General features: G+C 41.3%; 1 protein-coding gene across 3 annotated transcripts in view; it reads left to right on the top strand.

Annotated features, from left to right (window-relative positions):
• Positions 1 to 22,770, top strand: part of SAMD8 (sterile alpha motif domain containing 8) — a 159,904-nt gene that overhangs the window by 59,403 nt on the left and 77,731 nt on the right. For 2 of the 3 annotated variants that reach the window (XM_033941130.1, XM_033941131.1), the window contains exon 3: positions 6,564 to 6,659. The exons of the other annotated variant lie outside the window; for it this stretch is intronic. In XM_033941130.1, coding sequence (XP_033797021.1) covers positions 6,564 to 6,659 — 96 coding nt within the window. The remainder of the gene's footprint in view (positions 1 to 6,563; positions 6,660 to 22,770) is intronic. 3 annotated transcript variants of the gene reach the window in all.

The following is a 22,770-nucleotide window of genomic DNA, read 5'->3' as shown; positions in this document are numbered from 1 at the left end:
GGTTTCACTAAATCTACTACACTAACCAAAGTCCTCAAATTCAAGGACACAAATTTCAAAGAAATGGGAGACTTAGTTCACCAGGCGCTACAAAGCCAAGAAGAAACCGATAACGTGGAAGACATGTGGTCGACTTTGAAAGCAACCATACAAGAAGCAACAAACCGCTATGTAAAATCAGTAAGTAAACGGCGAAGGAACAATAAGCCACAGTGGTTTACTGCGGAGATCTCAGACCTGATCAAGGAGAAGAAAAAAGCATTCATCTCTTACAAACAATCAGGGAAGCAGGACTCTAGAGCAGACTACCTGGCCAAATCAAAAGCCGTCAAAACAGCAGTCAGGGAGGCTAAATTCCTCATGGAGGAGTCTCTAGCAAAGAACATCCAGAAGGGAGATAAATCCTTCTTCAGGTATATCAGTGATAGAAGAAAAAACTCAGGCGGGATTGTACGTCTTAGGAAACCAGACGGAGACTATGTGGAAAAGGATTCGGAAAAAGCCCAACTATTAAATGAATACTTCTGCTCAGTCTTCATCCGAGAAGCGCCAGGGCTCGGCCCTCAGCTACAGACAAGGGTTGGCTCAGTTGACCCGTTTAGTAACTTTGAGTTTACGCCCAGCAGTGTCTACGGTGAGCTGTCAAAGCTCAAGGTTAACAAAGCAATGGGGCCGGACAACCTGCACCCCAGGGTGCTTAGGGAGCTGAGTGATGTCTTGGCGGAGCAACTGTCCGCGCTCTTCAACCTCTCCCTTAGTACAGGCAGCGTCCCGTTGGACTGGAGGACGGCTAACGTCATTCCACTCCACAAGAAAGGCTCAAAGATGGAGACAGCAAACTACAGACCAGTGAGTCTAACATTGATAGTGAGCAAACTAATGGAAACTCTAATCAAACACCAATTAGATAAGATCCTGGATGAGGAGAATCTACGGGATCCCCGACAACATGGATTTACTAAGGGGAGATCCTGCCAATCCAACCTGATCAGCTTCTTTGACTGGGTAACGGGGAAGCTGGATATAGGGGAGTCCCTGGACATCGTGTACCTGGACTTTAGCAAAGCATTCGATAGCGTACCACACCGCAGGTTACTGAGCAAGATGAGTTCTATAGGATTAGGTAACACATTGACGAAATGGGTTGGGAGCTGGCTTGGAGGTAGGCTCCAAAGGGTGGTGGTGAACGGCACCCCCTCCGAAATGACGGAGGTGATTAGTGGAGTACCACAGGGCTCAGTCTTGGGCCCAATCCTATTCAACATCTTTATAAGAGACTTGGCAGAAGGGCTTCGAGGTAAAATAACATTATTCGCCGATGACGCCAAACTGAGTAATGTAGTGGGCAAATGCACAACAGACGAAGATTCAGTGCCCGACAACATGATGCATGACCTACTCCTACTGGAGCGATGGTCTAGGACATGGCAACTCAACTTCAATGCCAAAAAATGCAAAGTTATGCACCTGGGCAGCCAGAATCCATGCAAGTCTTATACCCTTAATGGCGAGATCCTAGCAAAAACGGTAGCAGAACGAGACTTGGGGGTAATCGTCAGTGAGGACATGAAGTCTGCCAATCAAGTGGAGCAGGCTTCGTCCAAGGCAAGACAAATCATGGGCTGCATACGAAGGGGTTTCGTCAGTCGTAAGGCGGAAGTCATTATGTCATTGTATAGATCCATGGTGAGGCCCCACCTGGAATACTGTGTGCAATTCTGGAGGCCGCATTATCGCAAGGATGTGCTGAGACTGGAGTCGGTGCAAAGAATGGCCACCCGGATGGTCTCGGGACTCAAGGATCTACCATACGAAAAACGGCTTGACAAATTACAGCTATACTCGCTCGAGGAGCGCAGAGAGAGGGGGGACATGATCGAGACGTTCAAGTATCTTACGGGCCGCATCGAGGCGGATGAAGATATCTTCTTTTTCAAGGGTCCCACGACAACAAGAGGGCATCCGTTGAAAATCAGGGGCGGGAAACTACGAGGTGACACCAGGAAATTCTTTTTCACTGAAAGAGTGGTTGATCGCTGGAATAGTCTTCCACTACAGGTGATTGAGGCCAGCAGCGTGCCTGATTTTAAGGCCAAATGGGATCGGCACATGGGATCTATTCACAGGGCAAAGGTAGGGGAGGGACATTAAGGTGGGCAGACTAGATGGGCCGTGGGCCCTTATCTGCCGTCTATTTCTATGTTTCTATGTTTCTATGATGTAAGTGACGTTGGAGGGGGTGGGCCGGCAGATGCAAGGAGTTGCGGCAAGGTTCCGCAATGAGTGCAGCTGCCGGTCCACCCCTTCCGACGTCACTTATGTCTTCCGGAGGCAGAGGCGGCAAATGCAGTCATTGCGGGACCTTCTTGCACTTCAGTGCATCTGCCGACTCTGTTTCGGAATAAGTACGGCAGCTGCGCTGAGGTGCAGGTGCCATTTAGAGCAGCTCAGAAGGTTCTGGATCCAGCCGGCTGTGTACCCCCCTAGGGCTGGCATCCGGGGCAAAATATAATAAAAAGGGGACAAAATATAATAAAAAGAATGGTAACGACCGATTTTAGACATGTCATACAATTATAACCACAAAAATATGTCATAAAATGTAATTCTAAACTCGAGACTCCAGACGAAAAGAAGATTATAGAAAGGAAACCAGAAAAGACCAAACCTATAATACTAAGATCCAAATGCTAAAATCGGACATGTCCATTATGAAGAGACGTGTGGATCACCACTAATTATAACGAGTGAGTCTTTAAAATATGAGACGGTAACGGATAGCCAGACCTGGTGGACGGAAGTGACAAATACTGGAGCCAAAACCAGAGCACCGTGATGAAACTTGAATGGAAATATGGATACCTGTTTATACTTTTGAGTAAAATTGCGATGCGAACATGTCATAGAAAAGAATAAATAATGTGTAAACTAAAAACCAAGAACATATTGTAACACCAAACTCAGAATTAATGAAATAACATGCTAAAAGAACTTAATCCCCCTCCCTAAAATAGGGCATATATATACTTAAAATGATGGCTGGTTACATACAGTATGCCTAGACTATATAGACCTAAACAGGGCAAAAGTAAACGTATGGGAAATGAACAGCTGATAATACAGAGTGTATCTTGAAAACATAAGCCAATAGTAGCTCAAAGACAAACTGACCGGGTAGATGAAAAGTGAAACCTGGGAAAGATCTAAATTATTGTTCAAATGAGCTTCTATTAAAACCAAAGAATAAAACCACAGCATTCAGGAAAGTAAAAAAGGGAGAGTAAAATGGACTTACCGAAAAAGCCTCTGCACTGATGAGATAAACTCGTATGCAGAATAAATGTGAACATGCGACAGTGGGGCTATGATATTTGATCCTTTGAAAGAGGCGCCAAAAAAGTGTCGGCGGTGGATTGAATGCACACTGATAGGGGAGGGGCATCGGGCTGTTAAAAAATGCAGCTTTAATAAATAAATGAAAATACTGATGAAAAACTAAATATAAAACCAAAACCATGATAAAATGCCGAACCTGACTGCAAGTGGTAGTGAAAGTAGCATAAGGCACCCGTAGTACTGTTAGTGCCAAAGCTGTTTAGAATAAAGAACCGTTCTGTACATGAGGAGAAAAAAGAAAGAATGAGGTGATAAGATGTAAAGTGCTGGCCCCTCACTACACCACTTGATAAAACTAAGGAGCGATGTTCTAGAGCAGGGGTGCTCACACTTTTTGGGCTTGTGAGCTACTTTTAAAATGACCAAGTCAAAATGATCTACCAACAATAAAATAAAAAAAAAAACACAAAGCACACTGTATGCATAGAAAATGTTAATTATCATTCCTATTCCGGGGTTTTTCAAAGAGGTCAAAGCAGATGACTCTATGCACTGTCACCTCAGTAACAACCATACAAAAATAGACAAATATACCCCCTCCCTTTTTACTAAATCACGATAGCAGTTTTTAGAACAGGGAGCTGCGCTGAATGCCCAGCGCTGCTCTCGACGCACATAGGCTCCCTGCGCTAAAAACCACTATTGCGATTTAGTAAAAGGACTATAGTGTAAAATATAGACAGCAGATATAAATTCAGACATAGTTGTCTGGTGATTTCATGAGTCTCTAGTTGCACTTTCTTCTTCTGACTGTGCATCCAATCTTTCTTCCCTTCTTTCAGCCTGTATGCAGACCTCATTCCCTCCCCCAACTTTTTCTTCCTCTCTCCCTGCCCTTCCTTTCTTTCTCTCTTCATGCCCCCTTTCTTTTTTTCTGTTTCTCTTCTTTCCTTCTCCCTGCCCTCCCCCAAGCCACTGCCGCTGCCATCAATGAACAGGCCCCCAAGCCGCCGCCCCAAGTTCTTCCTGCTTCGGGCCAACCAGCATTCCTCTCCCCGACGTCAATTCTTCCGTCAGAGAGGAAGTTCCGGCCCAGCCAGGCAGCAATTGGCTGGCCAGAACTTTGAATTCATTTATTTCAGAGGAAAATTCTGTCTGCAGCATCTGTGATTTTCCTGCCACTATGCCATTAACTCCATGTGCTGCCTCATGACCGCCAATAGGTTTGAAGAAATTGTTTTCGCCACACCTCTCTGTAACAATTTCTGCCTCATAGGCTGTTCTAGCCAGTAAGTCTTTAGATATTCCTGCAGGATACCAGCCCACTACTGATTTACTATCAGAGCATATAAGCCCATTCTTAGGAATTAAATGCATGTTGTTTCGTCCCATTTCTCATGCTTTTGTCTTCACTGACCTGTCTCCCACCTTAGCCTGTAGCGAACGCATGCTTCGGGGCTCTAACATGTGCGTGCCGGCTTCCCTTCTCTTCCCTCCCCCCCCCCCCCCCCGCCGGACATAACTTCCAGTTTCAGAGGGAAGAGAAGGGAAGCCGGCATGCACACGTTAGAGCCCCGGAGCATAAGTTCGCTACAGGCTAAGGCGTGAAATCTCCAAGCCGGGTTGTTTTTTTTTAATGTTGAGCAGCGGCGGCAGCAGCAGCAGAATTCACGAGCGAATGATAGCCAGGTGGTCATCTAAATTACCCGGGCGGACCACCCGGCTAAAAGGCCCTAGGGAGAACACTGACCTGGGAGAAGATGGAAGCTATCACAGCTGATAGAGAGAGAGAGAGAAAAAAAAAAGTTTGTTGGCCAATTTTGTGTAGTGATGCACAAAAGGAACTAAAGGAGAGAGAGATGGTACTTTTGGAAAATTTCTAAAATAGAAAGATCTCCACCATACCAAATTTTTTAGATTTTCAATTTTTCAATGAATAATCACATTTTCCTTGTCTTGTACACCGTATATACTTGAATATAAGTTGATCTGAGTATAAGTCGAGGTACCCTTTTTACCCCAAAAAAGGAAGGAAAAAGGTTGACTCGAATATAATATATGGGGGCGGGAGAGGGGTTGTTAATATTCATGTATCCTGCCCCCCTCCCTCACCTGCCAGGCTCTGCACAGCCCTCCTCCCTTCCCTGTACCCTATCCCCTCTCTCTCATGATATCCTGCAAGCCTTCACTGGGCCTGTCGTATGGCATCGTGGACTGGAACAGGAGGGATCCTGTCCCGGCCAACTCTGCCAATTTTTTTTTTTACTTCCCTCCCACCTATCCCAATGTAGCTTTGTGAATTCATGGTGGTCCAGCGGTATACTGGGCAGGAGCGAGCTTTCCACACTCCTGCCCTGTAATGAGCCCTTCTCTGAATGGTTTCCTTGAGTTCTCATGGTCCAGGAGTATACCGGGCATGAGAGAGATTCCTCGCTCCTGCCTGGCGCTGAGCCACTTGCTGAATGGCTGCCCCGAGTTCTCACGAGTCCCTTGAGAACTCAGGGTAGCCATTCAGTGAGTGGCTCAGCGCTGGGCAGGAGCAAGGAAAACTCTCCAGCCACTGGACTGGGAGAACTCGAGGTGGCCATTCAGGGAGGGGCTCAGTGTGGGACAGGACCACAAAAAGTTCGCTCCTGCCAGGTACACTGCTGGACCACCAGGGATTCAAAAAGGTATGCGGGGAGAGGCGGGAGGGAGGTAAAAAAAAATTGCCAGAGATGGGAGGGATCCCTCCTGTCTTGGCCAACCCCACAAGGATATACGGCAGGCTCGACAGAGGCCTGCAACAAGTCCAGGAGGGGGCGGGAAGGCAATGACCCGAATATAAGCCAGACCCCCATTTTTGGGCCATTTTTTTGGCCCAAAAATCTCGGTTTATATTTGAGTATATACGGTAAGTCAAAGATTTGTGAATTTTCATCCATCTTTCCTGCAGGTGGAGATGGAGAATATTGTTATGCATTGATAGAGCCATAAGTAGCTTAAAAATTTCAGTATTCTATCTCCAGCAGGGGATAGATGATTGCTGTGCAACAATGTAAATAGTTTGAAAATTGCCCCCATGTGAACTTTTAATGAAAGATTTTCAATTTCTGTTTTCCTTTTTATCTTTAGCAAGGTTGGTCAGTTCAGCAGTCTGAGACCTATCTGGTTTGGTTTTACTTTAGTTACATGATTACTATAGGTGTATGTTGGTCTGCATTAACAAAGTTTTTGTCTGGATGCAGTGTCCCAAGGATACCATGGGCCTTTACCATGACAGAGACATGTGCTGTCATTCTTTGCTACATTTGGTTACTGGTACTCCTCCTTCATCGACACAGGTACTGTTCATTACAGTTTTAAACTTGTTTTTGCATACAATGGGTCTCTAATATATGCCAATGTATTTAATGCATATTCACTGTGATAATGCTGCAAACCAGAGTGGCTAGGTGCATCTCTGGGAGAGGGTTGAGAAGCACTATTCTAGAGATCCTCTGGGTTTGGATTTGCAGAATATGTGAATTCACCTTATCTTTCTATATTATAGTCCATGTAGAAAGCCCCTATCTTTGAAGATAAGCTTCATAAAGAAATTGTGTTTGACTGCCTGGATTTTTGAAGTTCTCTAAAACAGGTGGCTTAAATTTCCCAGGTACTTAAATGGAATATAGTTTATAGTTTTTATTATATTTGTATCCCACCTTACTCAAAGTGGGTCACAACAATATACATACACAAACAGAATACATATAAAACAACATTATCAAACAATATAAAAATATCATGTAGCGACCAGCGACCAAACAAATTAATTATATAAACTCAATTTTCATATTTCATTTTACAGAAAAGATGTCTTAACAATTTGTAAAAACTACATAAATTTGTCTACTGTCGTATTTGTAGAGGAAGGTTATTCTACTCTTGGGGAGACTACACAAGAAAACATACTGACTCTAGACACTTTTAATCTCAGCTGCTTCACTGTAGGGATGAAAAGCTCAGCCCGAACTACTGAACACAGTTCACACTGCGGAACGTATGGCAGAATGCTATCAACCAAGTACTTCAGAGCCTGATTGTGTATACAAAGTTACGCCATCAACAGCAATTTATAATGAATACGGTATTCCAATCTCAACCAGTACAACGTTGTATAGCATTCTGTCACATGATCATGCCCTCCCAATCTAAGGCTTGCAGGGCACATAATACTGATGCAGGTATACCCAAAAGCATCAAATTACAATAGTCGAGACTGGAAAGAACTATGGTCTGCAAGACAGTTCTGAACATGATGTCTGATAAATATGGGCATAAATTGTTCATCGTACATAATTTAAAGAATACTTTCTTGATCATTGCACACACGTGCCCCTTAAAACTCAGACAGGAATCCGCCAATACCTCCAAATACTTTATCTCCTTGGAGACCACAACAGAGATTCCCAACAGTTTGATTGTATCAGCAAAAGCATCCCCTAATTCCTTCACAAACACATCACCTTACTTAACTTTAACCTATTGCAATCTGTCCAAGCTTTAATCCAGGGCTGCCCAAGTCTGGTCTTCGAGATCTACTGGCAGGCCAGGTTTTCAGGAAATCCACAATGAATATGCATGAGAGATAGATTTGCCTGCACTGCCTTCTTGGTATGCAAATCTCTCTCTCATGCATATTCATTGTGGATATCCTGAAAACCTAGCCTGCCAGAAGATCTTGAGGACCGGACTTGGGCAGCCCTGCTTTAATCTCTGTCATCACCCTATGCAAATGCTGTACTGCCTGTTCAAAATCTCCATCAATGGGGGAAAAAAACCTGTATATCTTCTGCATAAAGACTATACAAGACTTGCACAGACCACAACAGCTTACAGTGGGGAACGAGGTGCAGATTAAATAAGGCGGCCGAGAGCAGACCCCTGTGAAACACCAGTTGTTACCTCAAGACAACCTGACAGCTTCCCATCTATTATCACCTCCTGCAGCCAACGACATAAAAAAGATGAAAACCATTTCAGGATTGCTCCTCCAATACCACAATTTCTCAGTCTGTCCAGCAAAATAATGTGCTGTAATTCATCCAGCATCGAGACTAAGAAAGTCTCAGTGCTGTGATGTTTCCAGAAAACGTACTGGTGATCATCAAGGACACTATAGTCCTGAAGGTACTCATCCAGTTGTGAATAGACAAGTTTCTCCAGGACCTTTGACAACATAGGCAAAGAAGCTACGGGATGAAAATTACTGATCTCCTTATTGCCCAATTTCTTATCCTTCATCAACGGCTTTATCTTTGCAATTTTCAACACATATGTTTTGAAATGTATTGTAGTTTTTCTTGAAAATGTTTTATTTAAGGTACTGCATGCAACTAAACAGCACAACTGGCTCAAAGAATAGGGACAGAAGATAATTTTATTATGATGACCTGCCACAGCCTGTGTTTCGGCTCAGGGGTCTTAAAGCATAGGTTCCCAACCTTTTTGAATCAGAGCCCCAGACGTTCCCATCCAGGCAACAATTCCTTGATGACATTCCCCATCCAAACAAAGTTAGATTGTGTGGTTTTTTTTAAGTCTAAAACCACACCATGTGATCACTGGATGCCAGATGATCACCCACTTGTAACATCAGAAACACTTTCCCTGTTTGTAAGCACCTAGTCCAGTATGGCCCCATCCCATGTGGGCTCCATTACCAACTGCTGGAGCACTTCTCCTTGTAGAGAATCCAGGATCTCCCTACTTCTAGAAAATCCCACAATAGGGATACCCCAATCAATATCTGGAATGTTAAAATCATCTATTAGTAATAATTCCTTTTTACAGCTATATTCTGAACGTCTTCTATTAAAGCTATATCCACTTCTGTCTGTGAAGAAGGTTGTATTCACACCAATGTAAATACATTTTCTATTCCTTCTTGCTTACCCTGCAGATCCTGCAATTGTGTGGCTTTAAAATGAATTTTAACAAGTATTGCCACTCCCCCTCCTTTTCTTCCTGCCCTGTCTTTCTTGAACAGATTATAGCCCAGTATAACTATATCCCAGTCAAGGTCCTTCATGAACCATGTCTCTGTGATTGCCACTAAATCTAACTTGGCCTCTTCCATCACAGTCTCTAGATCAGACTCTAGGTCAAACTCAATCACATAAGGGGCCGAAATCTAAAACATAGGCTAAGTTGCGGGCCAAATTTTTTATTAAGATTTTTTATTAATCGGTTTAGCGCGCACTAAATGCGCATCTTAATAAAAGGACCCCTTAGTCTTAGTAGAAATATAGGGATCCAACCTCTCCAATCCCACACCAGCTCTGTGATGTAACCATAATAAATAAAAAAGATTCCTCTCTTTTAGGTCCTAGTTCATGCTTCTTTCTAACACCAGCTCTGGCAGGATACACATTTCAAATCTGACATATTGTAATCACAAAACAGAAAATAAAATTATTTTCTCTACCATTTGTTGTCTGGTCATTATTCAGATCATGTTGGGGTCCCAGGCTCTGGTTGTCTTCTGATAACTCGCTTGCCAGGGCCCCTTCTTTCTTCTTCACTCCCTCCATCCCGGCAGCAGAAGACAGGCACCTCCCCCCAGCGGTCTGAGAAAGGAGGGAGCATCCACAACGTGCAGATACTGAGGCAGGAGAGGGCCTGAGCATGAAGAGGGGCCCAACAGCGCACAACCACCATTCCTTCCCTCCTTCCATCAGGTGCAGCGCAGCTCTGCCATTGTTAAAAGGAGCCACGTTGAAATCGGAGCCCTGCCACAGCATGTTCTCTCTTTTTCGGTCCCGTCTTTCCTCTGATGTATGGGACCGCGGTAGAGGGAACTTGCTGCAGCAGGGCTCCAATTTTGATGTGGCTCCTTTTAACATTGGCGGAGCTGCGCTGCACCTGATGGAGGGAGGGAAGGAACGGCGGGCCAAATCTTGGCGATGGCAGGAATTGTTTGGCGGGCCAAATTTTAGTACACACTAAAACCACCAAAAGTAGAAGACAGAAAGTGAGGTAATGGGATAACTCCACAATACGACAAAACCTTCACTCGTAGGGTTGAATCATCAGTCTATATAATTCTTGATCAGTCTATTAGAAAATTCTTCATGAAATTCAAAAAACTGACCAACCACTGGTGCAACATTAATTACTTATCCTTTATTGTAGTAAAGTTGCTTGCCCCAATAATTTTTTGCCCGACGGGACCCGTTTTGCCCCGGAATCATGAGGACGCCAAAATAAGTGCTCCCTGCTGGAACCCCCAAATTTTAGTACCCCATGGGCTAAATTTAGCCCGCGGGCCAGAGTTTGACATGTCTGCTCTAGATACAGAACCTTATTTCCTATACTTCGAGCATTACTGTATACTGCTTTCCAGACATTGCCCCATTTTCCCATTTGTGTAGAGGGCCAGAGTTTGACATGTCTGCTCTAGATACAGAACCTTATTTCCTATACTTTGAGCATTACTGTATACTGCTTTCCAGACATTGCCCCATTTTCCCATTTGTGTAGAGGTATTTAGTGATTCACTCACCTGAGGGCTTATAGTCACCTGGGGGCTTTGATCATCCTGCATCAATGATTCTAGTTTAAAGCTCTATTTAGTAGACAGTCTGCTGCTGAAGACACTTCTTCCCTTCTTTGATAGATGCACATGATCCCTGCTCAGCAACCCTTCAAAAATCATTCCATGGTCCAGGAAGCCGAAACGCTCTCAATGATACCATCCATGCATTCATATCCAAGATGTGAGCTTCTCTGCCCTGGCCTTTACCCTTGACAGGGAGGATCGATGAGAATACCACCTGTACACCTAACTGCTTAACCTTCTCTTCCAGAGACACAAAGTCACTTTTGATATGTTCATTGGGGTATATAGCAGTATCATTAGTTCCAACATGGATGAGCAGCATTGGATAATAGTCTTTAGGCTTGATGAGTCACAGCAAGCTCTCCTTAACATGTTGGATTTTGGTACTAGGCAGACAGCATACCTCCCAGGATATCATGTCTGGTCTGCAGATGGACGCCTCTGTACCCCTCAGAAGGGAATCATCAACCACCACTACCTTATGCCTTCTACTAGTCACAGATCCATCAATTTTGGAGATTTTGAGCTTTCATCTCTTCCACTTCCAGGCTGCATAGCGGTTCTTCAGTTCAAGGGCAGTAGAGTCACAGTATCAATCCTGCAGGATCCCGTAATCTGAGTCCAGTGGTCAAAATGCTTAAGTATTAACAGATAAAAGATGAAGATGCAAGTGATGAATTAGACCATACAGCTTCTAATATTAATGACAATGATGATAATAAAGTATTCTTCATTATACGGAAGTCAAGTGTTTCAGAGACTCCTTTGATCAATATCTACAAACCCAGATAAAAGACAGTAATATTGCAACCTGTCCTGATTTGAAGAACTTTTAGTAAGACTGAGCAATCTACTTTCGACCAGTGCAGTTTTGGGCGTGGCTTGGACGCGAATTCTGATGGTTGGGTGAGAGAGTAGCTCCGTGCAGACAAGTTCTATTTATAGAAAATACTACAAAAATAATTAATTTTAAAAGGAAAAAAAGCTGAAGAATATCAGACTATGGCATCTGGCAAACAGAACAAATGCGATTCGGGGGCTGGAGGATCCGGTACAGGAAGCAATAAGAGATCAAAGCCGGAGCCGGGCACTCCTCTTTCAAAAGTTCCGTTGCCATCAGATGAAAGCCCCGACGTTATGGATGAATTGCGGCAAATTAAGGAGATTGTATTAGACAGTAATAAAAAATTACAAAAAGCAATCGACGATGCTGCAATTCTTACAAAAGAGTGGATGTGACGGAAAATAGAATAAATATTTTGGAAGATAATTCTGAACAATTAAATATAGATATGAGACAATGCAAAATAATATGGATGGAGGTTGAAGAAATTAAAAGAGACCTTGAAGACAGCCGGAACCGTGAAAGAAGAAATAATTTAAGAATCATCGGAATGCCGGAAGGGGTGGAAAAAAACGATCCTATAACTTTCCTGGAACAGTTCCTGCCTAAAGTGTTGCCATTAAAATTCAAAACTGCACTGGAGATCGAAAGGGCACACAGGATACCAGCACAGAAAAAAACCTCTCAAACGGGTCCAAGGACTTTAATTTTTAGACTCTTGAGACATCAACAAGCAATGGAAATTTGTCAATTAGCCAAGGAGAACAAAAATCTCAGATGTCAAGATGCAAAAATACACATTGTCCCTGACTTTGTGAGAGAAATTGCATCTAGGAGAAAACAACTTCTGGATCTGAGGCCCCAATTAAGGTCGCTAGGGGCTAGATACGGGCTCCTTTATCCGACAGTAATGAAAGTCACAATTGCAAATAAGACTCAAAATTTTTCAGACCCTAAAAAGTTACAATAATATCTTGAGCAAAATGAACAACCAATGACATCTTAAAAGTCATTTAAAGGGAAATTTTCCGGTTAATGTCGATTATTTACTTATAATTTATTAATATTTAATTTATAAATATTGATTTTATTAACAGAATTACAAAGGATCTTCGGTTAAAACTTAGAACTTTTATGGTTTTGTTTCAAATTGCAACGGAATAGAATCGCACATGCACAAGCATGGAACTATAAGACGAACAACACTCTTAGAAGAGATGAAAGAATAGAACATAAAATCTTACACGATCTTACATTTATGGAATGAAAAGTTTTATAGAACTAATAGATGAAAATAAACTTACATGTAAGACCGTGGTAATAGTGAAGATCCGACTGAGCTGTTAACACAGGATATTATTATTATTTTTTTTAAAACCTTATGTGGGGAGAGGCATTGATTGGCTGTATAAAAGCAGGAGGCGTTACTTACAGGGGAGGAGGCGGAAGTCTTCAATAATATTACCAAATATATCGTAATATATAAGAACAGAATAGGATTGGTTAAAATGGAAGATTTCCTGTTAGAGGAAGTACTTCCGGTTTGAGTTTGCGTTTCAAAGTATGGTTGAAAAGAATGTATGATGGGCGGTTTTATTTTATTTCATGTCACCAATGGGGGGAAAAAATAAGTGCAAGTGTGAAAGATGGCGTTGAGAGAGATTTTTTTTGATTTTGAAATATTAGATTTCTTTTCGAATCCCCCTCACGACTTTAAACAAAGGTAAGATTAACGGAGGATCCCTTTATAGATCTGGGATAGACTTTGAATTCATATAGCTTCCTTCATGACCCAATCAGTCTTAATGCCCCATAAAACTAGTACTGGATGATAAGTATTATATAATATAATTACTATTTAATATAATATAAGTTGAGACATAGGTCTGGATCCATTATTATTGCAAACTTTATTGGGAGTATATAATTAAATTAGTGAAGGGGTAATGATACTACATCTCTTATGTTAGAATCACTACATCATATTCGTGTCTATGATTTATAGGCTGTGGAGGAAATAAAAAAAAAAGGAAAAAAAAAATTGAAAAAGGGTTTTGCTTGATTCAAAAAACAGTTAATTGATATATTGGAATAATTTACTGGTAGTAATTAAAGTTAAATTCCGAAATAGCTTGTGGGAGTTATTTTATACCTAACCTCAATCTGCGTATCCAAGTTTTCGTATTTAATTGGGGTGGGGGTGGGGGTGGGAGGGGGTGGGGGGGAAGAGATATAATGGGGGGTTGGGTGAGGGTGGGGATATTATAAATTATTTTGTGTATTGGGAAAATTTACTAGTAAGAATTATTTATTGTTTGATTTTGGACAAAATGTATTATAATAATATAAATGGATCTTAAAACATTATCTTTGAATGTTAATGGTCTGAATCACATGATAAAAAGGAAAAAAGCATTATTATTTTTAAACAGGCAAAATGCGGATATATGCTTTATACAGGAGACCTACCTTTCAAATATTGAATCTAGTAAGCTGGAAGGAGGTTGGGTCAAGCATTGTTTCTTTTCTCCAGCCATAGGGGAAAAAAGCAGGTGTTGCTATTCTAGTGAATAAAAAATGCTCTGCTTCATTCAAATTAAACCATAAACTTCATAACATAAACATCCAGTTAAATATAATATTCACCCATTCATAAATGAATATACATAAGGAAATACTTTGATACTCGATCCTCAGAGGGTTGATCTAAACTCTTGATACCTTATAATACACAACGCTCACTTCGTTCCACTAACCAGAATCTTCTCTCAGTTCCTTCCCTGAAAATCATTGGTACAAGAAGGGCTGACATTTTTTCTGTGACAGGTCCCCTATGGTGGAATGCCCTTCCCCAATACATTCGTAAAGAAAAAGATATTTTAATATTTAAAAATTTTTTAAAATCTTATTTATTTAGAGATGCCTTCAATGTTTAAAGCATAGTATGTTTATAATTGCTGAGGTTTTACCTCCCTTTACCTATTGTTATTTCCACTATTCTACCCCAAACGAAAATTGTAACTTTTATCTTTTCCTTCCCAACTATATGTTTGTTCAAGTTAAATGTTTGTTGTTAAATTGTGAATCTCTTTTTACTTTATTATATTTTTGTTATGTACATCGCTTAGTGATTATAATAGGCGATTAATCAAATTTTGTTAATAAACTTGATAAACTTGATCTCCCGTTGGTTCAGGTGAACAGAGCTCACCGAACCCAATCTTCATAGGATCTCATGGGATCAAAATATAACATTTTTTTATAGATGTATTTTTTTCTTTCAATTCTTTTGATATAAATAGTGAGTATAAAACTTTCACTTAACTTGTAAGATTTTATTTTTAAGATAGGAGCGCCTCCACCAACATGTCCATGTTTCACACACCTTCCTCAGGTGATCAGAATGATAGTATATCGAACGGAGCGAGTTCTATTGAACAAGACAATATAAATAAGGGAGCCTCGACCCTGAGGAAGGTGTGTGAAACATGGACATGTTGGTGGAGGCGCTCCTATCTTAAAAATAAAATCTTACAAGTTAAGTGAAAGTTTTATACTCACTATTTATATCAAAAGAATTGAAAGAAAAAAATACATCTATAAAAAAACGTTATATTTTGATCCCATGAGATCCTATGAAGATTGGGTTCGGTGAGCTCTGTTCACCTGAACCAACGGGAGATCAACCCTCTGAGGATCGAGTATCAAAGTATTTCCTTATGTATATTCATTTATGAATGGATGAATATTATATTTAACCAGATGTTTATGTTATGAAGTTTATGGATTAATTCCGGTTACTAGTATAGCCACCAGAGTAATTCTCATTCAAATTAAAGGCATCGGATATTCATGGCAGATGGGTAAATGTGGAAATGAGCATGGGAAATACTACCATGACGTTGTTTAATATATACGCCCCTAATTCGAATCAAAATGAATTTTTTAAGACTCTTCAACAACTGATTTTACCACTGGCTACTTCGAATCTAATAGTAGCTGGGGATTTCAATGCTGTTATGGATCCTCTATTGGATAAAAACCCAGGAAGATTTATGAAATCTTTGGGATTAGATAATTTTGTACAATCTTGCGATTTGACAGATATTTGGCGAATACTTCATTTTGATGGACGGGAATTTTCTTTTTGTTCTCATGTTCATAACTCTTTCTCAAGAATAGATTATATTTTTATTTCAAATCATTTGATACATCAAGTGACACAAGCTGCCATTGATCCAATCATTTTATCTGATCATGGTGGGGTGTGGATTGAAATTAAGATTGCAGATCAAAATACTAATAGACCAATTTGGAAGTTTGATAATACATTGCTTACTGATCCAATATTCTGTGAGAATCTTCAAACAAAAATGAAAGATTATTTTCAATTGAATGATAAGGATGAAATCTCTATGGAAATATTATGGGATGCTTTTAAAGCATCAATGAGAGGACAAATAATTTCTTATTCTGCTTATCTTAAAAAACAGATTAAAAAACAATTTTTAAACTTAGAGAAGGAGATTAAATTTTTAGAATCAAAACTTATAGAAAAATGGGAATATTCTATTCAACAGGAGTTGTTAAAGGTTAAGGGCAAATATAATGAGATTTCATCTAAGTTGATTAGGAAAGATTTATTTTCTCAGCAAGCATTGTATTATGGTAACTCAAATAAAGCGGGAAGAATATTGGCAAATTATCTTAAAGCGAAAAAAAGAAAATCAAAATTAATTGCCATTAAAGATGAAAATGGTGAAACATTTACACAAATTGAGCCTATTTTAAAACAATTCCTAAAGTTTTATAAATCTCTTTATTCTTCCGAGACTTATTCAGATAAAGAAAAAGATGGTTTAGAATTTTTGAAAATGTTAGAGGGTCCAAAAATTCCTGAACATGTAAAACGAAGCTTGGAAGAGCCAATATCACTAAAAGAATTAGGAACAGCTTTGAAGTCCCTTAGAGTTGGATCCGCTCCAGGTGGTGATGGATATACGGTGGAGTTTTATAAATCATTTCAAAATTTTCTATTGCCTTATTTATTAAATCTTTATCAGTATCAACTTAATAAAGGTTCTATTACTGGCACTATGGCAGAATCTTTAACTATTGTTTTGCCAAAGCCAAATAAAGATCCCACCTTGGTTTCAAACTATAGACCAATATCTTTAATAAATGTAGATGGTAAATTACTAGCAAAGATATTAGCGTTAAGATTGGCTAAAGCTCTCCCTCATATTATAGATATGCATCAAACAGGATTCGTTGCTCAAAGACATTCATCTCATAATACCAGATTGGCATTCCATATGTTATATTTGACAAAGAAAATGAGAGAGCCTACTTTTTCTGTTTCTCTGGATGCAGAGAAGGCTTTTGATAGAGTGGAATGGACCTTTATGTATCAGGCATTGGAATGGTTTGGTATAGGTCCTGGATTCATACAAATAATACAAACGTTGTATAGTTCCCCTACTGCTAGATTATATATTAATAATACTTTTTCAGAAAGTTTTAATTTGCAGAGGGGAGTTAGACAGGGTTGTCCCTTATCTCCTTTGCTGTTTGATATTGTTTTAGAACCCTTATTATTGGCTATCCAACAAGTAAAGGAAATACAAGGTATACCACATTCAGATAGAGAATATAAAGTATCTGCTTATGCAGATGATATACTATTGTATTTGAGGAATCCAGAATCTACCATTCCATGCTTACTTGAGTTGATTGAGAAATTTGGAAAATTTTCAGGATATAAGATAAATTGGAATAAATCAGAAGTTCTTCCATTAAATATACATTGTACAAAAGGTTTATTTGATGCATTCTCTTTTGTTTGGAAGGAAGATGCTATTAAATATCTAGGAATTTGGATTACAAAAACAGTGGATGAAACAATGAAAATTAATGAAAAATGCATATTACAAAAGGTGACAGAAATGTGTGAGCAATGGAATCCTTTGCATTTATCTTGGTGGGGAAGAGTACAAACTGTTAAAATGATGATTTTGCCTGTAGTTTGTTACCAAATGGGGATGATACCAATTTTCTTTCAAGAATCTTTTTATAAAAAATTAAATAGGGTTTTGACAAAATTTATTTGGCTTGGTAAAAATCCCAGAATTGCTTTAGTGTCGTTGCAAAGGCCAATTGTGGAGGGCGGGGTAAATTTTCCCAATTTTTATAGGTATCAAGCCTATATTTTACGTCAAGGTATGTATTGGATCCTCCCAGAGCCCACTGATAATATTCCAGATTGGTTCTGGTTAGAATGGAGACTTATGTTTCCCTTGCGTCTTAGTCATGTAGTTAGTATCAAAATGCCAAGGTTATATAAAGCTTTCAAAAAAAATGGCAATAGATCTAAATAACGTGGGTGTAGCCTTGGTCACTCGAACTTGAATCAAAATCCAATGTATAAGACCCCGGCTAAAGACACAGTGCCCTGTGCTTTATTCCTCTAGAAGGTAGCCTCAGCCCCACCACTCCGCCGCTAGTTCAATGTTTCAATGCGGGGAGAATTATGTGGGAACTCATCATCAGCTGCCCATAAAACTATGCTCAAGAGATTTTTCTATAAATCAAAAACTGTTAAAAAATGTGTATATATGTCTTATTTGCTTTAAAGTGCCATTCAGATAAATCTGTACTTAGCTTTGGTTAACAGCCAATATCCGGGAGTGGAACCCGACATGCATGTTTCGCACAATACACGTGCTGTTTCAAGGGTCTCCCAGGAACGTCCGTGTCATCCGACTCTACGGTGTTTACTCTCTAAACACCGTAGAGTCGGATGACACGGACGTTCTTGGGAGACCCTTGAAACAGCACGTGTATTGTGCGAAACATGCATGTCGGGTTCCACTCCCGGATATTGGCTGTTAACCAAAGCTAAGTACAGATTTATCTGAATGGCACTTTAAAGCAAATAAGACATATATACACATTTTTTAACAGTTTTTGATTTATAGAAAAATCTCTTGAGCATAGTTTTATGGGCAGCTGATGATGAGTTCCCACATAATTCTCCCCGCATTGAAACATTGAACTAGCGGCGGAGTGGTGGGGCTGAGGCTACCTTCTAGAGGAATAAAGCACAGGGCACTGTGTCTTTAGCCGGGGTCTTATACATTGGATTTTGATTCAAGGTTATATAAAGAGCATAAAATATTTATGGATACCTGGAAAACTTTAAGATATATAAGTAATCTAACTCCTATTCCAATAAGTAAATCAACAACTCAAACAATTTGGTTAAACCCCAAGATCAAAATTGGCGGTTTTAAAATCATCTGGAACCACCCCGCTGCGGAACCTGAGCTCCCTTCAGTTATTCCGCAAACAACTGAAAACCTGGCTTTTCAGCAAATTGTAGCTCTATCCTTCCCCCATTTCTCTCCCCCCTTCTACACATAAGTTCATGTAATCCTTTTTCTTCTTCTCTACCCACTATTTTAAGTTCTTGTAAACCGTGTCGAGCTCCATTCTCATGGAGATGATGCGGTATATAAACTTAAGGATTAGATTAGATAGCAGGTATTCGTATTTTGGAAGATGTAATAAAAAATGGTAAGTTGCTGGAGTTTTCACAATTGCAACATAAATTTAATCTTAATAAATCACAATATTTTAGATGGTTGCAATTGAAGCAGGCCATTCAGGTAGGGTTCCCTGAATGGAAAAATCTTACTAATTATCATAGTTTGGAATTCTTATGCTTTCAGATGGATTCAATGGATCATAGAGCCGCACAGTGGTATAAATTAATATCCGGATTTGTAAATAAAAAACCAAAAAACGGTCTTAGAGACATTTGGAGCATTGAGATAAAGCATCAAATTAATGCATCTCAATGGCCACGACTTTGGTCTTGGAGGTTAAAATGTACGGTGTCAGCATCTATAAGACAAACTTGGTTTTTTCTTCTGCATAGAGCTTTTTGGACCCCTGTTCGCTTACAAAAGATAGATGGTTCTAAGTCTAATAGATGCTGGCATTGTCATGTTGAAGTCGGGACATTAGATCACCTTTTATTCTATTGTCCATTTATCTTATCATTCTGGAAATCAATTTGGCCTCAAATCAATAGGATGTTAGAAAACCCGGTAGCCTTGACATATGATACTATTTTATTTGGAACAACTATGAGAGCAAGAAGTCAAATTTCGTCAAGCAACAACAAACTTCTGTTTATTTTATCTGGAATAGCAATACAACAAATAACATTTAATTGGAAAAAATATGACAGGTTAAATTACAATTTCTGGTGGAATTCTGTATGTCATATATATAAAATGGAACTCACCATTGCAACACAAAAAGGTTATGTGAGTAAATTTCAAAAAGTTTGGGGACCGTTAACAGATTTTTGTAATGAATGATTAATTTTTCCCTTGATAAGATATTTGATTAGAGGGGAATGGGGTAGGATTTTATTTCTGATTATTACTTATTATATCAATATTCGAATGAATTCACAATAAAGGTGATTTTATGTATTATTGATTTGGGAGGGAGGGAGGGGTGGGGGATTATTATATTCAATAAGAATTATATACATTTAGATTTCTTGCATAATATAACTTTATATAATACTAATTTTCTAAAGAAATGTTAAATTTGATGTTAATATATGAGTTAATCAAGTGTGTATATTCAAGTTTCTAATGAGTTTATTTGATACACTTGTAACATAAGAAAATGAATAAAGATTTATAAATAAACAGTGCAGTTTTTGAACACCTTTTTATGTGTGCTGCTTTAATGACAACTCTCAAGCACATTTGCATGAGTGACAGGCATTTAAAAAATTTAGTTTTACTAAAAGCAAAGTGGATTGAACTATGGAGTAATAGTTGTTGGGATAAAAATGATAACAATAGTTGCATTCATTGTAATTACAATACTTTTTACTCAAAAGGTATTATACAGTAAAACTTTGGATTGCAAGTAACTTGGTTTATAAGTGTTTTGCAAGACAAGCAAAACATTTTATTAAATTTAAACTTGATATACAAGCAATGTCTTGCAAAACAAGTACATACAGTATATACACATCACAACTGAGCCAATGGTTCTTTTCTCTCTAATGCTGCAGGAGTTCTAAATGAGTGAGGTCTTGCAATACAAGTACGTATAGTATTTTGTATTAAAGTTTTTGGGTTGTGGAACAAATCATCTGAGTTTACATTATTTCCTATGGGGAAATTTGCTTTGATATACAAGTTAGAGAATGACACAGGGAAAAAAATCTGTCCCAGTCACTGCCCTGTCACCGGACCACTGCCCCGTCCCCGCCATCCCCTTCACCGCCCCCTTCACTGCCCGTTCCCCGCAGCATCCACCCTTTCCTCTCGCCACTTCACCGCCTTTCAGTGGCCCGATAATCTCCCTCCCCCTTACCTTCGTGACACGTTAGTAAAGAATTGAAACTTAAGGGAGGGAAGGCGCGCGGTCACCTCCCTCCCTATGGCCAAATCTATTTCCCTAAAGCCCTGCAGCCATTCTCCTGCCCTTCTCCACAGCACAATTTCCAGCCCTGTCTCCCTCCCTTTCTGCACAGCTTTAGATTTTGAGGGATCAGTGCAATCAATCACCGCTTAACATGAAAAGGAAGAAAAAATAGAAAAGGAAAACAATTATCCTCCTCCTTTCCCCACCCCGGAACGATTCTGACCAATCGGTAACAGAGGAGGAGTACCGTATTTTCACGCAAATAACACGCACCCGTATAAAACGCGCACACGTGTATAGCGCGCAGAAATCACGATGATAAGCACAAAAACTTTGGTATAACGCGCTCACGATTATACCGCGCATGCTGCCCGACTCTCCGTTCACCCCCCCTGACTTCCGTGCACTGCCCCGCCTCTCCGTGCGCTGTCCCGACTCTCCGTTCACCCCCCCTGACTTCCGTGCACTGCCCCGCCTCTCCGTGCGCTGTCCCGACTCTCCGTTCACCCCCCCTGACTTCCGTGCACTGCCCCGCCTCTCCGTGCGCTGTCCCGACTCTCCGTTCACCCCCCCCTGACTTCCGTGCACTGCCCTGACTTTCCGTGCGCTGTCCCGACTCTCCGTTCACCCCCCCTGACTTCCGTGCACTGTCCCCCCTTGAAGGTCTGTCCCCATCCTGAAAGCCTGATGCCCCCCCCCCGACGTCCGATACATCCCTCCCCCCGAAGGACCGCCGACTCCCCAACAATATCGGGCCAGGAGGGAGCCCAAATCCTCCTGGCCACGGCGACCTCCTAACCCCACCCCGCACTACATTACGGGCAGGAGGGATCCCAGGCCCTCCTGCCCTCGATGCAAACCCCCCTCCCCCCAACGACCGCCCCCCCCCAAGAACCTCCGACCGCCCCCCTGCCGACCCGCGATCCCCCTGACGACCCCCACGACCCCCCCACCCCCCTTCCCCGTACCTTTGGTAGTTGGGCCAGAAGGGAGCCCAAACCCTCCTGGCCACGGCGACCCCCTAACCCCACCCCGCACTACATTACGGGCAGGAGGGATCCCAGGCCCTCCTGCCCTCGACGCAAACCCCCCTCCCCCCAACGACCGCCCCCTCCAAGAACCTCCGACCGCCCCCCAGCCGACCCGCGATCCCCCTGACGACCCCCCCACCCCCCTTCCCCGTACCTTTGGTAGTTGGGCCAGAAGGGAGCCCAAACCCTCCTGGCCACGGCGACCCCCTAACCCCACCCCGCACTACATTACGGGCAGGAGGGATCCCAGGCCCTCCTGCCCTCGACGCAAACCCCCCTCCCCCCCCAACGACCGCCCCCCCCAAGAACCTCCGACCGCCCCCCAGCCGACCCGCGACCCCCCTGGCGACCCCCACGACCCCCCCACCCCCCTTCCCCGTACCTTTGGTAGTTGGCCGGACAGACGGGAGCCAAACCCGCTTGTCCGGCAGGCAGCCAACGAAAGAATGAGGCCGGATTGGCCCATCCATCCTAAAGCTCCGCCTACTGGTGGGGCCTAAGGCGCGTGGGCCAAT

Source organism: Geotrypetes seraphini, chromosome 4, assembly GCF_902459505.1.
Source record: "Geotrypetes seraphini chromosome 4, aGeoSer1.1, whole genome shotgun sequence".
Taxonomy (NCBI): Eukaryota; Metazoa; Chordata; class Amphibia; order Gymnophiona; family Dermophiidae; genus Geotrypetes; species Geotrypetes seraphini.
The sequence above is the reverse complement of the archived record's forward strand: the minus strand, read 5'-3'. Positions and strand labels throughout refer to the sequence as shown.